The 26507-nt window shown below is 35.5% G+C and overlaps 1 protein-coding gene and 1 non-coding gene across 5 annotated transcripts in view; one reads left to right on the plus strand and one right to left on the minus strand.

The window, feature by feature from the left end:
* ldb2a (LIM domain binding 2a) overlaps positions 1–26507 on the plus strand; it is a 97509-nt gene that overhangs the window by 40172 nt on the left and 30830 nt on the right. For all 4 annotated transcript variants that reach the window (XM_028009399.1, XM_028009397.1, XM_028009398.1 and 1 more), the window contains exon 3: positions 19594–19766. In XM_028009399.1, coding sequence (XP_027865200.1) covers positions 19594–19766 — 173 coding nt within the window. The remainder of the gene's footprint in view (positions 1–19593; positions 19767–26507) is intronic.
* trnai-aau (transfer RNA isoleucine (anticodon AAU)) lies at positions 26007–26080 on the minus strand. The gene has a single exon. It is a non-coding gene; the product is annotated as a tRNA-Ile (tRNA).

Consider the following 26507-nt stretch of genomic DNA (forward strand, 5'->3'; position numbering starts at 1 on the left):
GGGTGTCTTTGTGTCTTCCTCCTGTGCGTGTTGTTCTCCTGGTGGAGCTTTACCCTGGGGGTCTGCACAGCTGGGGGGAGGGAGGTCTGCTGAATTATGGATGGAGGTGAAGAGGGTTGCCCTCAGGGGGGGTGAGAGGGGAGACATACACCCCTCCATCCCGAACACTTCCGATTTTTGTCCGCCCCTCCACCCTCTCCTCCTGCTCACTTCGTTACCCAAACAGTCACCATCCATGCGTGGCCTGAGGTTGGATGAGGTTGACTGTGGAGGATTCTCTTTCTCTGTTGTTACACACTTTTTCCTTATCACCTCCTTTCCCCTTAAAGTGGAAAGCTAAAATGACAGAACTTCATTTTGCCAAAAATATTCGGTGGATGTCGAGAGAAGAAAAAGCAGAAGAGTATCTTTATTTTGATTCCAATGGGTGTTTCTGACGGCGTCTTATTGCTATAGTTTTATTGTTTTATTATGTCATTGAATGTTTTGCAAAACAAATAAATCCATATATTATGTAGATTCATTACATACACAGCATTGTAATTCAAATGTTTATTCTAATTTTCATAGTCTAAAGCTAATTAAACACAAAATTGAGTTTTTAATTATAATATTACAACATAAGAACAAATAATGCAGACAGACGTTATACTAGGTCTGTCACAATAATAAATTTGCTGGATGAGAAATTGCTTCAGTAAATATTGCGATAAATGATAATATTGTTGTTCTGAGACCATTTTCAATTACTATGTTAATAATGGCATAATAATGCAAAGTCTTCTTAGCAAAGACCAAAAAAACTTTAATCTTGTAAAGAACTCATCACTGAAAGTGGAAGATATTTTAAATAACCAGAATAAAACATGACAAATTAAAAACAATGTTTAAAATGAAATTACCAAACACAAACGAAACCATAAGATAGTTTACTGATGCCTCTGTAAACTAAATTGCCCTTCAAAAAATATTAATAATCAGATTGGAAATATAATTTATCATGCAATTAATTGAATAATTGCCTATTGCGACAGTCATTGACTCCCTTTACAAGGAGAGTAAACCACCAAAGTACATTGCTAAAGAAGGAGGCTTTTTGTGGAGGGCTGTATCAAAGCATATTCACAGAACGTTCAGTGGAAGGAAAAAGTGTGGTTGAAAAAGATGTGAATTAACGTCGCTAGCTTTTCAGGAGGACTTACCACCTGCCCACGCTGCAAAAAGTAGTATCTGATTTAATAACCATAGCGTCATTGTTGGTCAGCTGTCTCTCTTAGCTGTCTCTCTTGACCTATAGAATCTACAGAGTGTTGTAAAGAGGAAGATGAGAATCAGACAAAACCACATGGATGGGTGAAAGCTGAAGCAACCTGGAACATCTCAGCAGGCTCTCGCTCACTGTCTAACTAAATTCTGAATGCATGCACTAGTAGCTCATCTAGAGATACTTTTCAATAGGTTGACATTTTCATGGTAAAAATCTATTTAAATTGCTGACATTTATTAACTTTTTGATTGTTATTTATTGAGCACTAATGAAACTTTCTTTAATTTGCATTTTATCTTTTTTCCATCATATTTCAAAAGTTTAGTTCAAAGTAAACTAAATGAAATCTTTGATAAAACAGTGGCAATGAATATATATAGTATGTGACATTTTCTATTGATATCACCAACACAAATTAATATCTGCAAGGATCTTTCATCTGTCAGCTGTAGAAGTATCAGCTCTACATGTTCTCTATAGATGGCATTTATAGATGCAGGCGTTAATTGTTAGTATTTTCTGTCATTCATTTAAAAATATGTGTTTGGTAACACTAAAATGGAGATGATAATGTTTTTACTGACAGCAGAAAATACTTGTTTTCATAAACTCATGTTGTTATGTGTTAAGAGATTGTTAAAGGAACACACCAGTTTTCAGTGAAACATGCTTCAGATAGATTTTTTTATATCAGCAAAAGCAAAATGGTTAAAAATGAAATAAATTTACGGGGTTTATTTTCTTTAGAACAGTACCTGTTTTCCATGAGCAAGGAGGAGCAAACAAGAGTTTCCATCTCTGTCTTGCCAAATTAATGATTTTTTCCCCTCCGTATTTACTATCAATGAAAATTTAGCTTTCTACACTTGTTCTAAATCAGCAAACATTTTTTAAAAAATGCCTTCATATTGAGGGAAATACTCCCATAGTTTTGCAAATTTCTGCAAATCTTAATCAGGCAAAAAGCGTCAGAATCTCCCAGTCCAGCTCTGTTTGCAACAGCAGCTTGAAGAGGGTGAAGAAATCATTAGCAGGATTGTTGGCTTTACAGTAGGAACTGTTACTGTTTTATGTTTAGGAATCAAACCTTATGCTTCACTTCAAGAGTTTAACAAACAGAACTACTAATAATCACTTTTCCACATTTTGTAATGTGCAGCTTTGCTTCATTTAATCCCAAACATTTTTTGGGTGTTTGTGATAGAAAGTTGCACTGCAGAACTTGAGGTATGATTTATCCCTTTCATGCATGAATTATGATCCTTTGTGTCAGATTTTTTTTTCCATTTTTAAAAAATAATTTCTTATGGCATAAAAAAAGGTAGGACATTTTTTTTGTAAAAATAATTTTTTATTTTATTTTTTTTTATGTGATCAATTGTAATTTTGTCCAAATACAAAGTTGTTATTTGAAAAATACATCAGTAGTATTGTTCCTTAGGGGTTATCTGATGTCACAATATTTTTTTTACTTGCAAGAGTCGTCTACAGTAGAAGGAGGGACCGGGTCGGTTCTCATGCTTTTTGTCTGTCGGCCATATTGTATTTAACAAAAATAATTTATTGCATTTGCAGCTGATGACCAGTAGTTGATGGTATATTTTATGATGCATTAGTGTCCACTTCAGTGTTCTGTGTGCATTTATAACATAAAAATCCACAGGAAGCACAAGAAAATGGCTTTCAGATAGCTGTCCACTGTAGTGACCACTATGCATGAAAGGGTTATTTTATGGATAATAAAAAAACATTTTTTTAAAAATATTTAAAGCAAAACAAGTTAACTGAATATGAAAATCAGCAATATTGTTTGTCAAAGTTATTGTAGTAGTGCTCTTTTTAATTAATAACACAACAACTCCTCAAGTTACCAACCAAATACTCAGCTAGAAACACTTGCCTGCAGAATTTTATGGAACAATTGTGTGTCACAGTTAAGATTCATTTTAAGTTTTATTGGATCCTGATAAAAGCAAAAATAACAGTAAAAACTATATTTAGAGAAAAATATCAGATGATTTTTGTGTGTTTTTGACTGTCTGAAAGCTAAAAATGAATGATAATTTCACTGTTGCTGTTCTTCTGTATGTATTTAAGCACCATAGTTTGAATGAGGTCAACTTTAGACACTTAATTTCAGTCTCACAGTATCATGTTACAGACATCACAGCTCCTTTTCTTTTTAACGTGTAATCAGGAACACCAGTTTCCTTTATCTCACATATGGCAGTGTCATAATGATGTGGTTTGGTGTGTGCATGTGGACAATATGTTTTAATGAAATCTGTAGTTTTATATTTTTTTTTGTTTACCTCACAAAGTAAAATACAGCAGCTTCTAAAATGACAGAGAGAGAGATTGAATTAAAGTTTTATGACTGATGAATATTTCATGTTCTGGGCAGTGATTCCCACATTCTGGTGAGTGTTCAGTGTGTGGGCACTAATGTGCACAGGTCTTTGAGCGCACGTGTCAATTTCTCCTAAAATTCAGAATGCCTGGTTTAACCCACTCTAGATTATATTAGACTCTATAATAACTATGTGGATTATTTTGTATTTCTGCCAACATTTAAGCTCATACTGGGTTTGGTTCTGTATCCTGTATCTTTGCCTTATTAGGAAAAAGTTTTTCCCTCTAATGGCACTTGAAAAAGTTTGGACTTAATTCACATCCGTATTTGCAAAGTTACCTCATAAGTTGAGTTGAAGCTACAATTACAGCATGTTCACTATTGAGAAGTGTTTATTTAAAATAGATTAGTTTTCTTAAAAAGCACCTTTTCAGGGTTGTACGAACTCCTCCATGTCGTGATATATTCCATATCCTACATGCTCCCCTTTGTGTTCTCAAAGGAGAATGCAAAGAAATATCACACAGTTCATCTGTATATATATGACAAATATATATATTGATTATGAGCGAAACAATTCTAGTTTTTAGTTTTTCAGAAATTGCCGGTATGCAGTAAACAAATAAATACTTTGTTTCAGTTTTGTCGTATTGTTCTGTTAATATATTCTGTTTCCTTCTCTACTGTGAACATATCTGCTCATGTTCCATGTGAAGTACTATGCGACAGTAGTGTTTGTCAAATCCTTGACAGTGAGTTAACTTGTGCTGACTTTATCAGTTTGCCAATGATCCGATTCTCCACACAGTCGACTCAGGAATGGCAGCTTCTGACGGGTATTTAGATAAAGATATGAGTCGATGAAGACATGTGCATTGGCCAAGCATTTTAGGTTCTCATCAACCATTGATTAAGCCCACAGATCAATATGTCATCCTGATTTTAATCGTTGCATGTTCCTCCCCACTAGTCATCAACAATGGAATACACTGAGAGGGAATAATCAGTTTTTAAATTGTATTTTTTAGCTCAGTGGATTGAAGTACAGCACATTATGTGAGTCTAAGCAAGCAATGGTTTATCCAGCCAGCCAGGAAAATATGCAAACGCCATGTAGAAAGACACCAGGTGTCGACTGAAACCAGGACTGCCTTCCTGCAAGGCAACAGCTGAAAAAGGTTTTAAAAACATGAGAATATTAGCATACATGCACCTTTGATTAAGGTTCTATGTTTTTTGTCTTTTGTAATTCTTCTAACTTTACACATTCTTTATGTTATAAGGTTGTGAATTTCTGTGGTTAAAGGAAGACTTTCAATAACTGTAGGATTTGAAGCCTTTACTCGTGGGACGTTATGTCTGAATCGGGATTCTTACCACTTGGGATTTGAATTCCCTGTGAGGAAGTTCAAAGTCTTGGGATTGGAATCAATGGAAAGTAAAATGTCTCAAAAGACTGTTAGGAAGATATACCAAATACTACAGTGTAGTCAATAGTTTAAATTCTTCCCTTTTCACCACAGTGTGCCAGTTTTTGCTCTAACTTTAAGTCATTGTAATTTCCTTTAAGAACATAAACACTAGCTGGCTTTAGCACTGTGGCAAAAATACCAATGTATCAAAAATATTCATACAGAAATACACATAAGGTTGACAATAGTTCCATATCAGATATTACAATTATTGTAATATGTATAGCATCTGTTTGTTGTTATTTTGATGCTAATGCATAAGTAAAAGCAAAATTATAGCATAAACGTGCTATAGTAGTATGTTTTTTTATTAAGAACAATACTACTACACTAACTTGTTGCCATCTTGCTATTCATGAGGTAACCATGACTAAAACAAGCGTATTAAGGCTCCTAATTATTTGGCAATCTACTCAAGGAGTGAGTTTGCTCTTGGCTGCTTAACAGACGTTCAACTTTCAACTGCAGCTTTAAAGCTTCTCTCTGGCAGCTGAGTCTCAGTGTGCAGCAACAGGTGGGAGAGTGGCACTCTGTACTCTATACATGCAAAGAAAAATACCTTCATTCCCAGACAAAAACAAGCAAACATGTTGAGGATAACAAGTGATCTTGCTTTCTTGCTTTCAAAGAAGGCAACAAGAATCGGGGAACTGGTTCAGTGATTTGCCCAAATATGAAATGGTCAACTAGCATGAGCACCAGTCCTAAAACCATCCAGGAACATCTACAATATCACAGTGTGTCCCAAAGTAAAATCTGACTGATAGAAATAACATATGGAGCTTAAATCCAAATTCAAAAGTACTTTATACCAACAAATCCAGTTTCAGTTTATATTATATTAATTCATAATTAAGTCAGTCAGTCAGTATGATTTATAGCAATGAGCTTGACTGAATATTAAAAATATAATTTGTCCAATTAGCTGGCATGAATTAGTTACTTGAATTGAACTCCAGACCTTCTAGACTAAAAAGTGCCTTGCTCTGAGTCATTAGGCTCAGCTAAAGCAATCAGGTTTTTATCTGATGAATATATGCAGATTGCAAATATTATGGATCATCCCCATCGCTCCTGGCTCCCCCTTTTCTCATTTTCATCCCATTTTTCCCCTTTCTGCAGTGCAGAGAATTGCATTCGCTGCATAATCACCCACTGAGTGCTCCTGACTTTCATGTCCCCCCACCAAACACACTCGCGTGCACATCCCCCTACACACACGCGCTTCTTAATTTTGCTTCATAATATAAGTTACTACATCGTTGTCTAACAAATACAAGTTGGAAACACTGGCAGGACAGCACAGACAGGTTGTAATGCTCTGAGTTAAACATTGAATTTTCAAAACAAAAAATATTAATTTTATGTGAAACTAAACTAATATCAGGTCTGATTAATGCCAACACAAGGTTCTGTATGTTTTTTTAATTGAAAATATTGTATTTTAGAGGAAGAAGTCTCTTCTGCTCTGTTTACATTATTTGTTACAGTTTCCCTGTCTTTCATTTTTTGCCTTTACTGACCCAGCCCACTGGAGTTTCAGCCTGTTTGAGACTATGCAGTTCATTCACTGTGATATTCTGGGGCTGCTTTAACAGAAGACTGCAGTATTTACCTTTCTTGTCATACAGACACCTTCCTCTATAGAGTGAAATACTATTAGTGAAGCCTTTCTGGTGTTAAATATAAAGAATATAGCCATAAAAAGGCACATTTATATTTGAGTTGACAAGCAGTTTGTATTGTTCTGTTTTAATTTTGTAGTTTTGTATTTACAGTCCATGTTTAAATTTGTGTGCACAACTACATACAGAAGATTTTACTCAACATGCTTCTTATTCATTTATTTTTTTAATATTATCATCATTACCAAAAATGTCAAGATCATTTGAGGCTTTTAATGATGTATTATTTTGTTACACAGCTTTGGTTTGGTAAGCTTCTGAAATGGCTCCTTAACATTTGAGTCAATGCCAAGAAAATAGACTTATCTACAACTTGCTAAGGGAACCATAATGACATTTAAGTAACTTTCTTGTATCGTCATTCCACCTTGGAGGATAAATGGTTCAAACGCATAATTAACTGGCTAAAATTATTTGGACGTTTATGTAAAAATATCTGTATTTAAACTTCTAAGTGGCACTGTGTACAAAATGAGCCTATTGTTAACTTATTTTTGAACATCGCTGTATGTTTACATGTATTTATTTCTGTCTATACATGTGGGTGTGCATATTATACCAAGCTTTGTCTGGTGTCCCTTGGTAGATCATTACTGTGTTTATGGATGTGCTGTATGTATGTGAGGTTGACAGTGTGGATAATAGATTTAGTAAATTCACAACATATTCTGTCGCACTGATCCTCTGCATCCAAATGTATCTTTTTTTGGACTCTTATGTTTATTTTAATTGCAACCCACCTGTTAACAAGCATCTCCAACTTCTTTATTGACAAATGCAATTAGATGTGCCTAAATGTCCTAAGGTTATAGTGATACAATTATATTTCATATAAGATCTGGAGTAAAAATTAGCTATTACTCAAGTGTAATATATGTTTATTTGCCAATTGGAATTTTCAGTTTACTTAGTAGTGTGTAAATTGTTTTATGTGTTTCTGTTGTTTAGCTATTCAATAGTGAATAAATATTGATTGATTAATAACTATAGTGAAAAAAATGTATGTCCATTGTAATATTGTAAAAAGGCTGAATTTATAAATCACTTTTCTCATCACTCTGACCACTCAAAGGTCTTAAATCTAGAGCCACATTTACCCAGTCGAGCTCACATGTCCACACAGTCATACATAGGTACAAGATTGATAGGCATAATTTTTCATTGAATAACACCTGAAATATTCTTGTTATCACATAGGATATACATTTAATAAAGTTTGACTTGATAAACAATGTTTCCAACAGTTTGTTAAAACTTTCTGTCAATAATGATTGTTAATAGTGCAAAATGCACTGAATGTAACATGTAGCAAGTTTAAAAACAATGAACTCACCTAAACCAAAATAACACGTCGCCTAATTTTACCTTTCGTATGTAATTTATAAAGTAAGTTAGGAAGAATGTTGATGTCTTTAAAGTTGTTGTGCTCTGAAAAGTTACAAGAAACTAGAAATGTGTGACTAGATGTTTTTTCCCCCTTAAAACCACAATCTAAAAGTCAGGGCAAAATTGCTTGCTGGTGTTTTTTTAACTGTAGTTGAAAAATCAAATCTTGTTTAGATTTTATGCAGTTGTTATAAATTATTGATTAAAACCATTTTTAAAAACATAGCTTCTACAACATCTCCTGGCAATATCCAGGTTGAGGAAGCATTTTGTGAAACTTTGTGTCAAGAATGATATTTTGAACACTACACAGTGTTATGTGAATTTAAAATACATCTTACTATACACTGTGAATGTACTGTATGCACTCACCTGTTGGTAGGGTGGGTAAGTATTGGTGTGTTTGCCAGTGTATTATGTCAGCTACAAACCCTTATGTTTTCTGACGCCCCGCTCTGGCTTTGGAGTGGAAAAAACCCTCTCGCTGTCTCGCTGAGTGACGCTGCTGGCAGGAGTCCTGGGTACCGACGGGGGGAAACAATCCCAACAAAGTGCTATGAATTAATGTGACTAATTAACACCACGTTAATTATTTGTAAATTGCATGTTTGGGTACACATTACTTGAGAGACATATGCTGCTTCTCGTGTTCGTCCAAACAAGTGCCAGCTAATCTGTATCTCTGGAGTGCCCCAATGACTGAAGACGGGCCAATCAGCACCGCGGAGGGAAATAAAAACACAAGCAGGAGAGTGAGATGAAGCAAAGTGCAGAGGAAAAATAAAATTGTTAAGAAAGTTTGTTGGGTTTGTAGTTCGTCTTCTACACGATAGGTAGCATATCTTTAACTGAAGGATACAATATGTGTCCTGCTTTAAAAGGTGCTCCTCGTTCTGTCTTCCAAGTCAAAGTGCAGATTCAATTTAATCCTGTGATTGGTGTGTTTGCTTATGTTTGCTCTCAGTTGAGAGTTTCTATTTTCAGCACAATTCCTCTTTTTATTAACTAAAAGTGATATAAAAGTGATTATGATGGTTAAGTTTTTTTTTAAGACTGGCTTAAACTTTTTGTTCTTTTAGAAATGGATTAAACTTTTTGTTGTTGTTGTTTTTTACCAACAATATCCCTGTTGGTAAAAAAGTCAGCCAAGTAATGAAAGCTAATGATTCCATATGAGCAACATATAATTAATTTAATGCATGGTTTTCATTTTTGAAGTAAAGCAGACAGAAGACGCACTATACAAAGATCACATTGTTTTTACTGCTGACCATTGGTAGCTTTGTACAGTTATATTTTATTTAGAGTCTGTTTAAATGAGCTGAAGTGTTCACTCAGATATAATTTTAGTTCTTTTCATTTATATAGCACCAATGGATTACTTCCTATATTGAAGGAAAAAGTTATTATTAGTAGAAGCTCCTTTATTTGCCTTATCTAGGAGAGAAACATTGTTAAGCAGATAATCTCTGAGCCGGTTTCAAGTCTATGATAAAAGAGAACAGATGCAGTTAGTCTTTGGTTTTCTCTAGGAGAGACCAGTGATGGGCACCTCTAACTAATAAGCTAATTCCACTAACCCTAAAGTGCTAATCATAGGCATTCATATTTAGGAGGAGTATAAGTTAAATACCATATCAAGTTTAAATACCATATCAAGTAGAAACTAGTTTTAAACTCAGACTTAAAAATAGAAAGGTTGTCTTCCTCACAGACTAAAACTGGAAACTGGTTCCAAAGGAGAGAACCCTGATAGCTAAAAGATCTGCCGCCTATTCTACCACTAATAAACCTGCAGTCTGAGAATGAAATGCTCTGTTAGGAACATCTGGAACAATCAGATCTCTGATGGATTGATCATTAAGGGTTTTACGTGTTAGCGTTCTAGATTTAAAGAGTGCCAATGAAGGGATGCTGTAATAGGAGAAATATGATCTCTGTTTTTAATTTTCATCAGAACTGCATTTTGGATCAGCTGAAGACTTTTAACTGCTTCCTAATAGTAAAGAACTACAGTAGTTCAGCCTTGAAGTTACAAATGCATGGACTAGTTTTTCAGCATCACTCTTGGACAGGATATTTCCAATTTTGGCAATATTCCTGAGGTTAAAGAAGGAAATCCAGAAATGTGTTATTGGATTTAATTGACATGTCCTGATGAGAGTTAACACAAAGGTTCTTTAATACCAGAGGCCAGTTTAATGCATTAAATTTAAACTATACATTTTAGATTTGTCTGCTTGTTAAATTAAATATTTCATCAAATTAGTATTTTACTAGCTGAGAAATAAGTCTTAACTGGAACATATCTCAGCCCAGATATGGGAGGGATAGAGGACATAGTGGGAATGAAAAATCAGTCGCTGACTGTTCTATGCATCAGTTCTGTCTTTCTCCTTTTCTCTGAGTTTTGTGTGCTTTACCTGAGCTTTGTTCAAACCAGGGTTTGACTTCTTGTAGTGTTATGTGCCAAGTCATATAGTCGTTTAGAAATAAACACTGAAGCTATGTGTTTTTGACTGTTATTATAACTCAAAGCAGCTTGCTCAAATCTTTTCAAACCTGTGTTGGAACAAGGCAGGCTGTCCAGAAACTCAGGGGGATAAATTTTAGACACTGTCTGAAAGACACAAAGCACCCTGAACATCATTACTGGCTAAAGAGTTTGGTAGAACACAGTGACACTGCTGCAGTAGAGCAGTGTAGTGTGAGTTTATCTTGGTGTTTTGTGTTGTACTAAGTGGTTTCTTTACTGACAAGTGAATCATGCTACTTTTTTATTATGAAAATACTTGTAGATAAATGACAGATTTTGAGAACTTTTACAAAAACATTGAATTAATTAAAATTGTATTTATTATTATTTTTTCTTAAATTGTATAATTTAGCCTTATGAGTAGATACTTTTAAAGGTTAAAGTGTGTCTTCAAATGTGTAAAAGATAGAAGTCTACAGCAAAATGGGTATTGGGGAAAGATAAATCGGTGAAACTAATTCCATTGGCTCCTTCATGTAAGCAGCTCCTCAAAGACACAGTGACAACTTTCATAATATGTGTTTTACAACTGCCTGGGTTCCTAAAGTTTTAAAAGTTCGTGATGGACTTTAATGTATGATTATAAATGTTCTTTGTTCCTGCATGTAAAGAGACAATTTATTTGCTCAGGAATGAAAGTCAAAGTTTAAGCATCTCAGGATCACAAATAGACAGTTGTAGCCATGAAGTGTTATTTCTCCCTCTTTTAAGCTGTACATGAGATAATGATAAGGGTTTACTAATTTTTCTCAAACTTTGTTGATCTGATTTCTAAATCTGATTCTTTACAAATCAGTCTTGAACCTTTAAACAGACAATCTAATCTCCTTAGCAGTGTGAGATATTTATAGTGTTCACATTTAAAACTTGTGATATATAATGCAGTTTTCTGTTACTGCAAATACATTTACAATCACCATCTGAAATTTATTCAAATGCACAGCTTCTTTAAGATTCTGTCTAAAAATGAGAACTTCGCAAACTTTTCTGTGACTAATCTGCAAATAAAAGAACAGTTGCAGACAGTTGAGGATTTATGGGAGCTTACTGAAGTTAAATATTGTGAAATTCCAATGCATAGATTGTTTCTGATGTAACTTTTTTATATGCACTGTCTTGTGTTTGTACCTCCATAATATTTGATTATAATAGGTCTTGAATCTTGAGGTTTTGCACTGAAAGGTGGATGTCCTGCAGTTTTCAGATGCATCCTGGTACAACACACCTGAAATGGTATCAATTACTTCCATGTTCAAGAGATTCCTGTTGATGACCTATTTATTTATTTATTTATCTTTTTAACAAAGAATTCACACTGGTCCCCTGTCATCCCCAAGATTCCATGTCCAGGATTTTCAGGACATGGAAGTCCTAAATGCTTCAGTAGAAGGCAACTGGACTTCTTTTGTTGCTTGAATACATTTTGTCTCATTTTGGATAAGATTACAAAGAACATACCCAATAGATGTTAGTATGTTGGAATTAACACCCTGATCAACACATGCGTGTTGAATTCCTCTGTGGGGGATCTAAGGATGCATCAGGACTTAAAATCAACCCAGCTCCAGTGTTTGCCTGCAGCATAGAGGGAGCCTGAACATGTTTGAGCCTGAGTGAAGAAGTTATCTGAGGAGAAACACGGGACTACTGTGCTTGAAATGATCCAAGAGTTGCTAGCAAGGCTACTATTACATGCTTATCTATCACTGTGTCACCCGGAGTTACGCACACTGACTTTTATTGGAACAGTTTTGGTTGAGGAGACGCAACCAAAAACCCCTGCATGGTTTGGTGAGATGGGAGCAGGGAGCAGATCTGTGAATCACCTAAGCATCCCTCTCCCAATCTCTCCATCTCTTTCCCTTCTACCCCACAGACAGACTTCTCTCCCTCATCGACAAGCGCTTACTTTTTTCTTTTAGCTTTTCTCCTAGTTTCCTCTTACTGTTTCTCTTTCATCCTTTGCTCATTTTTTTCAGTCCCAATCTCTACAACCCCTCCTCGCCCCCCACCTTCCTCCACTCTCCACCCTCCTCCCACCTCCCCGTCTCCCCCCTCGTCTCCTCAGAGCTCCTCTGCATTAGCAGTCAGCTCCACTCCTTGGCGTACTTTGTTTTTCAACCGTGGTAGAGACCAAGTGAGGGAGGCTGTGAGATACAGAGAGAGCGAAAGAGCATCATTTACACAGTCATCTACGCCAAGCACACTCCCCCCTTCTCTTTCTTTCCCTCCTCCTCCTTACAGTTGCTGCTCACGATGCCAAACATTTTATGTGTTATTTAGTCATGCTTGACTTTATCGAATTTAAAAAACATGCCAGTCATGGGTCCACCCTCCCCTGTTTCTTCCCCCTGCTCCCCCTCCGCGCCCAGCCACTCACATCATCCACGTCTTAGACCCTAGAATCCGGGTCTGACCACAAAATCCTCTTGAGCCAGTGTCTTAGGGGACATTTCACTTCTAAATGAAGTTTTATTCCCAGGCTAGACCCTCCCAACACCCTCACCCCAGCCTCCAACCTCCACTGCCTCCTGACCAAGCAGCCACCCTGGGGGAAAGCGAGAGAGCATAATTCTAGGCAGCAGAGTGTTGACTCTAAGATGGATTATTATTGCTTGAAATCAGAGACCATGTGCTGTTGGATAATGTGGCCATCCAATTTTTTTGTTTTGCACCGGTGTTCCAATAATGAAGATTTGAAGTGCGGCAAAATGGAGAAGAAGAGAGAGACCTTTTCCACTAGATGAGCAGGAAAATCCCAAAATGTTCACATTCACATTGCCAAAATCAGGACTTAGACTGTTTTTGTTTTACTGATCTGGTGTAACTCAACTTATGTCAACTTAATGGAATTGATTTGAATTATTTAGTGTATCGGATTATTAGAAATGTTCCCCCTAATCTTTTTTTTAATTTTTTTTATCTGACATACTACCAATTGGATTCTAGCAGTTTGATTAGCTGGAATAATGCCACAATTTTAAGTAAGTTACTTTAAAAATATCCAACATAATCTAAAATCTTCTAAAAACAAACAAATAATAATAGCAAATTAAAAGTATTGAATAATTTTATAATAATTACATATTTAGCATTTGTTTAATATTTTGATTTTGAGACGCAGACTCAAGCAAAACTATAGAGCACTTTTGAAATCTAACTGTAGTGCTACTTTCTTATTCTGCAGAATTTTATCACCGGTTGCCTCACTGCTACCTTTAGTGCAACAAAGCATATGAAGCTAATATTAGCTGTTTAATTAGATGGGTTCAGAGAGCTAGCCTGCAGCTGGCTGCCTATCAGATATACCATTCTGTAGATTTGAACTGTACTTTTAAAACAATGTTACCTTAATAAGAGTGATAGGTGACGCTCTTTTAGCTCCTGTGCCATTGCTGCCCATGATTTTTGCAATCAGGAACAGAGAATCTTGAAAACACATTCATAATATTAGCAAACCTTTATTGTGTTAAATACAATCTAGGGCCCTTTGTAAGCTGTTTTTGAAATTGGGACTGCCTATTGGGATCACCACAATTGGCTGGCCTAAACGTTTTAAGGATCGGAGATTGCCCAGAAAACTGCAGTCGGTGGAACAATAGTTATCTCCCTCCACCCCCCCACTATACAGACTGGTCACCCTGCAGATAAATCATCTTAAACTACAGATTGTTTACATGTTTAAAGCATAGTTCATTGCATGGTGGTCAAATGTGCAGAAGGAAGGACAACAATTATCCAAAAAATGCTAATAGATGTGATGCTCTTTGCTCCATACAGCTCAGGAGGGACCTCAGGTCCTTCCTGCACTTTAATTGGCATCTCATCAATATTACTTTCCACCATAAAAATGACACAAATTAATATTTTTGTGAAATCATAACTTTTCTGAACATTTGTTAATTTTTTTTGTATTTTTTGCATTTTTTAAGTGATGTCACTGTTTCAATCTAAGGTATATTTCTAACTGCAGAAGTTCTCTGATGGGAACTCTTGTTTGAGAATGTTTAATTGCATTTTGTTTTATCCTATTTGATTCTAAATAATGTGAAAGTTGCATTTCTCATGTTTACATTGCAATTATATCAGGAACTTCAGGCATCTGTTATGTATAAAATGTTTTCTTTATTTCTGCTTATAGATGTGTAGAAATCAATTTAGGGTGGAATATGATTCATCATTCCTCTTATCTAAGAATCAGTGTACAGCCTGAGTTTCATAACATCGTTGCCCTTTTAGTGCGCAAATATATTATATCCAACTTGAAATGTAAATCAAATTTAAGACATGTCTGCTGGGATTTGCATATGTGGGGGCAATAATAGTTTGCAGGCGGAAGAGAAAAGTATCAGCTCAGGATGGAGCAGATACCGCTTCCGATTCCCTCTGCATTTGATAAGTAGCTGCCCTTAAGCAAGTCAATTTGCTGAAGTGGAACTGCCCGGTGATGTTTGGATGAAGCAGGTGTTTGCAGAGCTGCTCTCAGGTGTGTGTGTGTACCACAGTGTGTAGCTTATAGCTAGAGAGAAATAAGAGCAACAGAAGTAGGCTCTTTAAGAATATGCTGCCAAGATGTTATTCTTGGTTCTGGACATCTGCTCAACAAGTAACTGAAACTGCAACATTGAGGTCTGCAGTCACAAGTGGAGGCTGCAGGTTTTCTTCCAAGTGAAAGCTGTTCGATGCAGATGCTCTCTGTGGGTGGTGTGCAGATGACTAATCTACATATTTAGTTGTGCAACAAAAACAATGTTTTAGATTCTGAGTAAATTGTCTTGTCTTCTAGTTTTAGCCGTTTTCTTACTTTACTAACAAATACTTTAATTCTTTAAATGTCCTAATTGATTAATTGGAGATCATTAAATCACCATCAGCTGCAGTTTATCTCTACAGTTACAGTGATCATGTTTGGCAGAGTAATACTTTATCACCGTATTCTAAGATTAAAATTTCTCGCTTTTTAAACTGAGGATGTAGAACTAAGATTTAAAGTTTAGCATACCCCAGTTTATGCCTGTGATAACTTAATACTTTTTTCTGGCATCACTCCCAAACTGTTAGTTGGGATGTTTAAAAGTTATAATTAAAAGTTGTTATGGGGACTTTACCCCAAGACACTTTGGAAATTATACCAAACTTCCTTACCGGGCCTGGTGTCAAGGTAAAATGTGTCATTGTTCTGCCTTGTGACCAGTAGGCTAAAGAAGTGGGCCTCTGTGTGATATCATATTTATACCCCGGAGAAAAAGAAATGCATTATTGATTAGAAAGTCCAGAAGATGTGGTCAAGTACTTAATAAATAAATGCATTTAATTGTTAGGGTTGTCAACAATTGTTTTTTTTTTAAGTGCTAATTTTGTAATGATGATTTTTTTTTTTCTGCAACTGTATAAATGTGAGAAGTTGAATTTTGTTTAAAAAATTCTGCGTGACTTCATGCTGTTGCTATAAAAGATACATTTTCTTGTACGTTTTTTTAAGCAGCGGGAAGGTGAATTTATGTTGACAGCACTATTTTAAGGCATTTGTTAAACGATGATTTTACTTTTTAATTTCTGTTTTGCTGTTCGTCAAGTCTTGTATGATTTTGTTTTTTAAAAATGCACATGCCTTACTTTGCCTAAACCTATTGTGCTTCTGGACCTCTTTTCTGTTCATTTTGGCAGAGAGAGAACATGTGGTGAGACATAGCTTTTGAAACCCCTCTTGAAGCTACTTACTCTGATGTAAATTTTTTTATTCTCTTCACAAAATAACTTATTCACAAAAAAACAATCCTAATATATCCTTTATTAAAAAGTCAAATTTGAAAGACTTGTAGAATACACCCACATTTTCAGAAGTTGGTTTCTGGCAGGACTTTACAACACATCCATAGAGTGGAGTAGCATGAATACTGTATCATCTGTGCTTCTCCTTGAAGCCATAGCTAGCTCAGGAAAGCTAGAACCAGACAAAGCCTGAGGACTATAAACCACTGAATACAGTCTCTCCCTCTCTGACTCCTCCTCTGGTTTTCATCATGCAGCCTGCTCATTGTCTCTTCAGGCTTCTGCAGAAGGCTTGCACTGCAGAAACTGTCTGTCTCAATAAGTCAGTTTAACACTACACTAAGTCGTGGAATCTTATTATCCTAAAAAACCTGTTGGGGGGGGGAAGAAATCTTTTTTGCATTTTTCCAGGCAGTCTTACTCACCTGAAGATTATGTCAAACCTGAACTATACATGTTACACAGATAGCCTTTTCTGGGAGAGTGATATACTGAAACGTTTACTGTTTAAGGACAAATCTTTAAATATCAAGGGTTGTGAATTATTTGGACTTTAACTTATGGATGGGAAGATTTATTTATTATACTTAGAGAGAAAATAAGACATCAAGGTAGATTGAATTATAACAATGTATCAATTTGCAAACATTTATAAAAATCAATATCACTAAAGAATGCTTGGACGCTAACTTTGGTTTGCTGGAATATTTTAAGTGGAATGCATTTATTGCTTTGCATGCAAATATATGTGACTAGTTGGATGGACTATTACTGGCAGTATCGATTTTAGTGGCAGAAATGCTGAAGCTTATATCAATAACAGCAACAATATCCAAATAGTTTCCGCTGAATTGAACGCTCACATTTCCATCCGACCTCAATTAGAAGGTCTTTTTTTTTTTCATGATTATATATTTAAATTTACAATCATTGTGAAGTTTCATCAGGACTCACCTTTTTATGTTCTAATTAAAAGCAGCCAAGCAGCAGACCTAATAACTATGCTGCTCCTATGATTGTCAGGGACTACAGCAGGTGATGTCATACAGTAAACACAAAATATTGTTTTAAGTCATTGGAATACCTGGTCTGTTCCTGTCTTCTTAAAGCTTTTAATGGATTCCTCATATTTACAATTTAATCTGAAACCATAACAGAAAAAAGTGATTTTCTTTGATAACCACAACTACTAGTTAGCTTGTTAGTTGTTTTTTTTGCCTTAGCAGCTTTTCATTTTGTACTTATTTTAAGGTATGGCAATTTTATGGCAATAAGGTAAGGTAATATTGAATACGTTAGAATATTTATTCCAGTAACTCACTTCACTAAGTGAAACACATTATATAACATAACTACACACAGACTGTTTTCAGCCTTTATTTTTCTTAATTATGATTATTTTCTTTATACAGTGAATGAAAACACAACATTTAAAATCAAATACTACATTATACCAATAAAAAACATTTTTAATACACAAATGGGAGTTTAAAACCACCTAATAAACAAACCTCATCAAAACACACATTCAAATTTATGAATGTGTTTTATGTTTTTATGCATCATATTTATTAAATCTTATTTTGTGATATATGTTGTAACATAAAATAATATTTATTTTTAACAATGCACATGCTCTGCTGTTTGTTTTTTGAATAGAATCTGAACAAAATTCACAAATTCTTACATACTAGCTAGTGTATAGATTATTTCACATTCCTCCTGAAAGTAAAAAAAAACAGACAGATAGCACTCTTATTGCGGTTTGTGTGCTGAGCCAAGAGGCAATTAGTCTAGCCTAAAATATCTCCAAGAAGCAGGAAATAGGTTGGTTCTGTTCAAAGTGCAAACCAGTCTCTCTGAAGTTTTGTAATGATCTCCCTTTATCTCACTTGTTTAACCTGATAACACAAAGGTGTTGTGCAAAAATAATAGGTTGATTTTGAGCTCCAGTCCTGGCATGCATCCAGGCCAGCTACCTCCCTCCTGCTGTTTCCAGTTTTTAATGCAGACTCAAACTAATTGTCTCTCTGCTTCGGCTCAGAACTTCAAAACAAGCCGAAGAGGCGCTTAAAGGAATCACCAAATGATTCCTTTACGGTTCAGAAAGCAAAGCAGTTTAAGTAACAAAGAAAGGGTTTTCTATTGACAAATACATTTAACAGGATACAAACCCGATACTGTTTACTTACATGTGCATTCAAGGTGTACCTGTAAGATTATTACAAGTAAAGATAATTTTGGTATGAATTAAATAAATACATTTTAAATTATATATTTACCCCTCTGTATCATAAACCTAAGAAAACATCCAAATCTACAATGATATGTGTTGAGATCAGTACATTTTCATGTGTTTGAATGGCCCAGTCAAAGTCCAGGTTTAAATCCAGTAGACAGTCTTTGGCACTTGTGTGAAAGAATAGAAGATTTCAGCCAGACTAACTGAGTTTGAGCTATTTCACAAAGAAAATGGAGAAAACTTTCAGTGTGCGGATGTGCAAAGTTATTAGATACATACCCCAAAAGATATACTGCTGTAATTACAGTGATTGAAGGTTCTACAAAGTTTTGACTCAGGAAGTGTTCAATGCATTTATGCACCACAACTTTTGTTTTTATCATAAAGTTTTAACACATGTTTAATTTTTTTCTCACTTTAAAGCTAAGCACTACTTTATATTGCTTTGTTACAAAAATTACAATAAAATACAGTTTGGTTAGTGGCTGTAACATGCTATTTTTTAAAAAAAAAAGTTGAAGTGGTTATTAATGTTTCCAAAAGACTGTGGCAACCTTTAACTAATAGACAAATAAATTCCTAGGCTGCTGTGGCAAAATCTCCCTGTTGGAATATTGCTGGTTAAATGAACAGCACAACACATGCAGAAGGATCCTTAAGCAAGGTATTAAGCTACTTTAATAGACCTTATATTCCTGTCAGTTGAGAAAAAAACCCTGCAAATTTAGAGTAAAATGAAGCATGCAAATTCAGGATTTTGTTGGTGAGCAGCAGCACCTTTTTGTTTGTCCATAAGTTGATCCTATCTTTCTCACATCATTTCATGTTTGGGCTCCTTCAGTATTCAGCATGTCTGTTCTCTCCTCTCCCTTCCCTGCAGCAATCGGCCGGACGTTGATACCCCGTTATTTCAGCACAGTTTTTGAGGGCGGCGTCACCGAGCTCCATTACATCCTGAAACACTCCAAGGAGTCCTTCCACAACTCCTGCATCACCCTGGACTGTGATCAGTGCACCATGGTCACCCAGCATGGGAAGCCAATGTTTACAAAGGTAACATCTGACCCTTGCTTCGCTCTCCATAAATAATTGATTGTGTGATATGATAATGGCCAGACAAGGTGTTAACGTGCTTAAAGATCAAACCCATTTAAACCCTTTGATTCCCTTTCTTCCTCTTTCTTTCACGCTGTCTCTGCTGTTTGAAGTAGCACTTGATGGTTTTATTGTCAAACACAGGAAGGTGCTTGTGTCTTTATCAAAGAATAATATTTTTTAAAAAGCGGTTTCCTCTATTTTTAAATGCCTATTCTTGACCAAAGCAGATCCAAATTGAGCTTTTTATGTCAGTTTATCCATAAGTGAATTTTATGATTATTCTATCTCTTATGATGAAATAAACTTTTATACATATCAAATGTAATAATTCTACTGAGTAAAAATATTAAAAACAGTCATAGAAAATAGGTAATTCTTAAATTTTTAACCATGCAAAGCATTGTTTTTAGCAGTGTAGTTATTTTTAAGTGAAATATTCTTTATATTTACTTTTCTGTCTTCTATCAGAAATTTGGCCGTTCTGCCCTCTGGCATTTACAGTGCTAAAGACACAGACTGACTCTCAAGCCTGCAGGTACTCCAAAGGCAAAGCTATCAGGACCGGAGTAAGATGCCTGCAGAATGTGGTTTAGATTGTATTGTAACTGACACACAGATGGAAGCAAGCAAAAGGAGAGGAAACACTAATTGCACAGGTAAAATGATCCAAAGCAGAAACAGAGGTCCTCTGAAAGCAATATGCTGTGCTCATCGGCTTTTGTCTTTGGGGACAGAATTCCCCTGTGAGGTGGAGTGAATATCTGCTCCTCCACGGTCTGATCCATATGGCTCGCTGACTCTTGGTGTTCTTCTGCTGACTGTCTAAATGAATCTGAGGCCAGATACCTTGTCAGCGCCAAGCAGCTGAGCTAAAGGGATTCCATGTTCCCTCTACCATGAATCCTGAGCTGAAGTGCCAGACCAGATTGTTCTGACATTAAACGGCTGACATTATAGGACCCTAAACATAATACACCCCTCTTGTTTTCAGAACTCGACAGTATGCACTCACTCACAGGTGTGTGTATGTGTCTGTTTGCATGTGCGAGCCAGATAATTAACTTTTTAGTTGACCTCTCAAAGGCTGTGAGCTTATGGAGTGAATAAAAAAAAAACTTGAGTTTTAACAAGCAACATTTTTGGGAAAACAATTTGGACGGTGGATGTTAGTTTTGATCTCAAATTAGCTTAATTTGATTTTTTTGGCTTTTTTTAATGCTTGACAGGTATTATGCCTTTTCTTGTATTAAAATGATACTGCATTGTGATTTATAAAAAACAAATAATATTCATAGACAAAATTAATAAACATGGATACGGTACATGTCCACGGAAGTTTAAACATAATCACATTTCAAAATGAAGGTAGATTTTATTTCAAAAATCTATCTTTACTTTTAATTTTTTTTTTTTAATTTCTATCCAGAAATGTATTCGTATACCTTGCACATGTACACAGCTAAATAACTTCTATTTTACTGTCATTCCTGCACTTTATATTTTATATTTAGATTTATATTCCGGAGTAACCTCATAACATTAGAACCTCAAAACATTGTTCTGAGCCGTATGCAAAGAAATTTCGTTCTGTATACACCCTGTGCATGCAAAATGATAATAAAGTAAGTCTAAGTCTAAGTATTGTTTACCAGCTGTAGATATATATTGCCTCCTTTTCCTAATGCCACTTCAGAAGTATTTCATGTTTGCTTTGCATTTCAGTATAGTAGCAGTAATTCAGTAATAAATTAACTTAATCGCAGACTAATTTGCAGACGCTTTGTCTGCACTAATGAAGATTCACTTGGTTTAATGTGGTTAAAGAAGGGCTACCACAGTATTGTAGTCTGATGTTTGATGAATTCAACTGATATTTATTTTGAGGGCTCTCATAAACCTTTTAAAGAGCTTTGGACTTTATGACCCAATGGTCATTTTGGCAAGTCTTTAAAAGTTACTCAGCTAAATTAAGTTAAATTCTAATTAATAAAATAATTTTTCTGATTTCATTTGTTATATGTGACAAAGAAATGATACAAATTTACCTGTGATTAAGGGTTAAAACATAATAAGGTAACTAATAATGTGTCATGTAATGACAGCTAATTTGGCAATAACTGCCTCAAAAAGCACATTAGCATTTTCACTAGCTAGATAAAGCTAGATTTTGCTCAAAGAAGCATTCTCAACTATAAGTCTTCTGACAGTTTCTAACCTATGCCTGAGTTTATATATTTTTATTATTTAACACACATAATTACATCGACTTTACTGACCTCTGATCTCATACTTAACAAAGTCCTAGAAGTATTTATGTAGGATTTGTTTTCAATACAGGAAATATTATTGACCATTGCATTTTAACATTATTATGCTTTATTATTATTAAAATATTAATTTTGGTCACTATTATTTCTTATTTTTATATAATGTTAAGTGTTTGTAGCAAGATAAGAAACAATGTCACAACATGTTTAGTTATTCTGAAGGAGGTGAGCAGAACCTGCAAAATGGTGATTTTGTCTTATAAATCAGATACTTATAAATACTTTAGTTTTTCTTCTTTGTTTGAAACTTAGTTCAAGTTACTTTATAAGAACATTAACCGCAATAACTACAGCAACAAGGTGGAGCTTTAACCGTGGCTTACATCAACCTACAGCTGTCATTCCTAACATCTGCTTAATCATCATCATAACTGACTTCAATTTAATAGAACATTTATTTTAACTCTGTAGCAATGAGCATTATTTTTCATTCAATCATGCTCTTATTTTGAATGTGGCAGGTATTTACATGAATAAATGTTTAGCTTCAATCAGGGGGAGAAAAACAGGGGCAATTTTTGTAGGCAAGGGTGGAGTGTTGGCATATGTGTAAACACGTTTATACTTTAGTATAAGTGGAACGAGGGGAGCGCTTTTGTTATCATGTTAATAAATAAGAATGGAATGTGTCAAGTAATAGAAAAAGGAAATTTCTTTTCATGTTGTTGCTGTTTGAGTTTTCTCTGCTTTTTGTAAACAAGGCTTCTCGAAAGCAGCAGACCAAAAAAAGCTATAATATATTACAAGTGTCAGATATTAACCGTACAAAATGGGAGCAGAACAGGCTAGGCCCGGTCAACAAAAAGCTAAATTTGATGCTTGCAGCCCTGCTCTCTTTTCATCTTCACCTAAATTGGATGAGAAGAATTAATTCATTAGAAAAAAAAAATTCCAATAACTGAGCGTGTTCTGTCTGAGCTCCCAGCAGCAGCGAGCCTGCAGCTCTGGAGGCCCGAATCTCAATCAGCTCTGCCTCGCCTCGCTTTCCCTCAAACACCACCACCACAGCACATCACCCCCACCGCCGCTTTGCTCATCCCCCTCCCCGCCTTGCCGGCTCGCTCATTCTTCCCTCGCTCTCTACTCCAACGCTCTCTCTCTCATCCCCCCTCTCTTTCCCTCTTCCTCCCCACCCCCGCTCCCTCGAGATGCACAGACACACACACATACCACACAGACACACACACCCGCATCCTTTATCCCTGGAGAAATCATCCCCAGCTCCCAACTCGTGCTCTTGCTCTGCCTCTGCCTCCTTCTCTCTCTCTCTCTCTGTGCCTGTATCTGTCTCTTTCTGCTCCTCCATCCGTCTTTCAAAAAGTCTAATTCTTTGCATATTTTTTAAAAAAATATTGTGGTATATTAAAAGTTGAGTTAGATTTCTGTTGTTTTACTTAAATGTTTTCAATGAGTTCTAAAAGTACAGTTAGCATCAATTTAATTGGTTAGTCTGGGAATCCTGTAATGATCTGAGAAAGAAACAAAAAACTTCACATATGGGTGCATTGTAACCCTTTCACCATTAACAGAAAATCAAAACAGCAAGAAACAACAAATGCAATGCAATGGATATCTTCTTATACTGGTAACATACTGGCCAATAGTTGGTGTTCTTGTAAATCCGCAGTAGTAGGGGTCTTGTCAAAATTATTTCACAGAGTGCATTTGCTGTTCAATTCGAATTTTACCTATCTAGTTGCACTTTTTTCTGTAGAATGCAACTTCAAATTATTGGTGGAAACACCGCTTAATCGCTGATATGTTTTGTCGAGTATATCTACAATATTCTAAAGAAGATGCACCTTGAGAAGCTGAATTAGTTAGGTGCAATGGTACTTCACATGTTACTTTGTGTTGTTCGTGAAGCAGCCAATCCAGAAAAAACATTCTTTTTCATGTTGCTGATTGGTTTCAGAATTACGGAAGACCATGAATGTTAGCTTCTGCGACAGTGCTAAAATGGTTTCCACTGTGCATAACGACTGAAGGTATATTGAATAATTGAACTATTAATTATCTCCATTTTGAGACCCCATTTTAAGATGGGATCTCAAGTATTTACAGGTTTTGGTTATTCACAGATGGTTGTAATCAATACATTTTAGTAGTTTCCAAAAATGGCTTCCACAGTTACCAAATGTGGATCCATCGGAGTACCTCTGGGATGTAGTGACAGTGAAGATTAAATTATGGATGTCCAAATTGGTTGCTACTGTGGCATGCTGCCATGTCAATATCTTTTCTGAATGTTTTTGAGACTTTGTCAGAATAAGGCCATAAATAATTAAGAGCATACTAAAGGTAAGAAGGGGGTTCATACCAGAACTAGTAATTTGTTTTAAGTGGGCAGAAAATACTGATATACCCCGTTATTAATCATCATCATTAGCTACAGTTTGTAATATGAGATGGGTTGTAAACCCATGTTATTGTCTGCAGCAATGCTGTTGAACATATACAACATTCCAGAATCACCTAATTTAATTTTACTGGTGGAAATATAAATGCAAACTAGATGTAAAGACTTTCTTGTTCAGCACCCCATGTTCTTGAGTTTTTTTTCTCTCCCTGAATTGATGTCACTCCTGCTACGGCAGAGTGTTATAATCTAACGAATGGGTGGAGCTACAGGGGTTCTCTGAGTGGGCGAGCTCTCTAGGTGCAGGTGGAAAATGTGTGTGTGTGACTCACAAGGCTGAGAGGTGTTGACAAGGTGACACGGGGTGCCAATTTGAGCAAAAGCTCCCAACCTCTCAGCCACCTTCCAGTATCCCAACACCTCTATTCAGTACCCAGCAGGCCTTGCTTTCCCTGACCAGAGTGTGTTAGCTCTGAGGCCTTGGTCCTTGTTACTGGTGCCCAGCTGGGGTTTCTGCATGCTGGGAGGCAAGCAAAGAGGAAAAGGCAACTTTGTGACACAATGGTTTCAGTTCAAGTGTATCTAATTCAGGAGGGATTTTTTTTACCAATGGCTAAAAATGAAAAGGGATTATTACCAAACTGTTTTTGTTCTGTTCATTACCATTGAATACATTTAATTATGTACCTCTTCGGTAATTTCTAAGTTATGTACTGTATATATATATTAATTAACTGGGCTCTGATGAAGCAAATGAATACATTAATTCACTTAAAACAGAAGGAAAAATTATACATTTAGAGATGCAATCATCAAGTTATCTATAATTTGAAGAAAAGCAAAGAATGGTGGGCATTATTACTTTTGATGCATTAAATAAATGCATAATGCATAAGACAATAATTTGTCTAATTTGTCTTGACCGATCAAAGGTGATCAAGAGAAAATTGCATCTTTACTCGTTTTAATATAGGCTTGGAGTTTGAAACTTTATTCATTCAGATGTGAATTATTCAATCATCAGTTAAAACATTTGGCTGAATTGATGTAAAAAAAAAAAAAAAAAAAAAAAAAAAAAACAAACAAGCAAATAAAACCCACAGAATTTATTATTCAGAATTTATGCAACAGACAAGCTGCTCATTTGTATTTTAACTTCATGACTCAGAGCAGCCTTCATAGTTTTTGGCAGACCTAGAAAAGATGTGAGATTTAAAAAATATATATATTGCTATGGAGATTTGGTGAACCTCAAGATCCCACTCTGTTACATTTCTCTGGCAATAAGTTTAGTTTAGAAGTGCTCATATTCAAAAGTTTTTCAAAATCAACATGTTTGATATAAAGCCGTCTGCTGTTTTGAAGAGTTGATTTAAGTAAAACTTACATGATCTTACCACAATGAAGATATAAGAAAAGTGCTCATATTCTAATGTTTTGTAAAAATTTTCCATTTAAAGCCTTATGCTATTTTCACAGTTAATATTTTTAAAGACTTGATGTTTTCATTGGCCAGTATGGGGATTGAACCCATGACCTTGGCGTTATTAGCACCACGCTCTGACCAACTGAGCTAACCGGCCAAACATTATTTTGCCAATTCATTGATTTCAGTAAAACTTACATGATCTTGACAAACGTGATAACATTCTAATGATTTTCAAAAGAAACGTGTAATGGTTTCTTACACAAGATCCACTTTTGAAGAGTGGATTTTCAAAAACACAGCACATTACAATTGGCCAGTATGGGAATTGAACCCAAGACCTTGGCGTTATTAGCACCACGCTCTAACCAGCTGAGCTAACCGCCCACACACTATTTTGTCATGTCATCCATTTCAGTAAAACTTACATGATCTTGACAAAAGCGATAACATTCTAATGTTTTTCAAAAGAAACATGCGTAATGGTATAATTTAAAGAATACTGCTATTTTGAAGAGTTGATTTTCTAAAAGACAGCACATTACAGTTGGCCAGTATAGGGATTGAACCCATGACCTTGGCGT

The sequence above is a fragment of the Xiphophorus couchianus genome, chromosome 23, assembly GCF_001444195.1.
Source record: "Xiphophorus couchianus chromosome 23, X_couchianus-1.0, whole genome shotgun sequence".
Taxonomy (NCBI): Eukaryota; Metazoa; Chordata; class Actinopteri; order Cyprinodontiformes; family Poeciliidae; genus Xiphophorus; species Xiphophorus couchianus.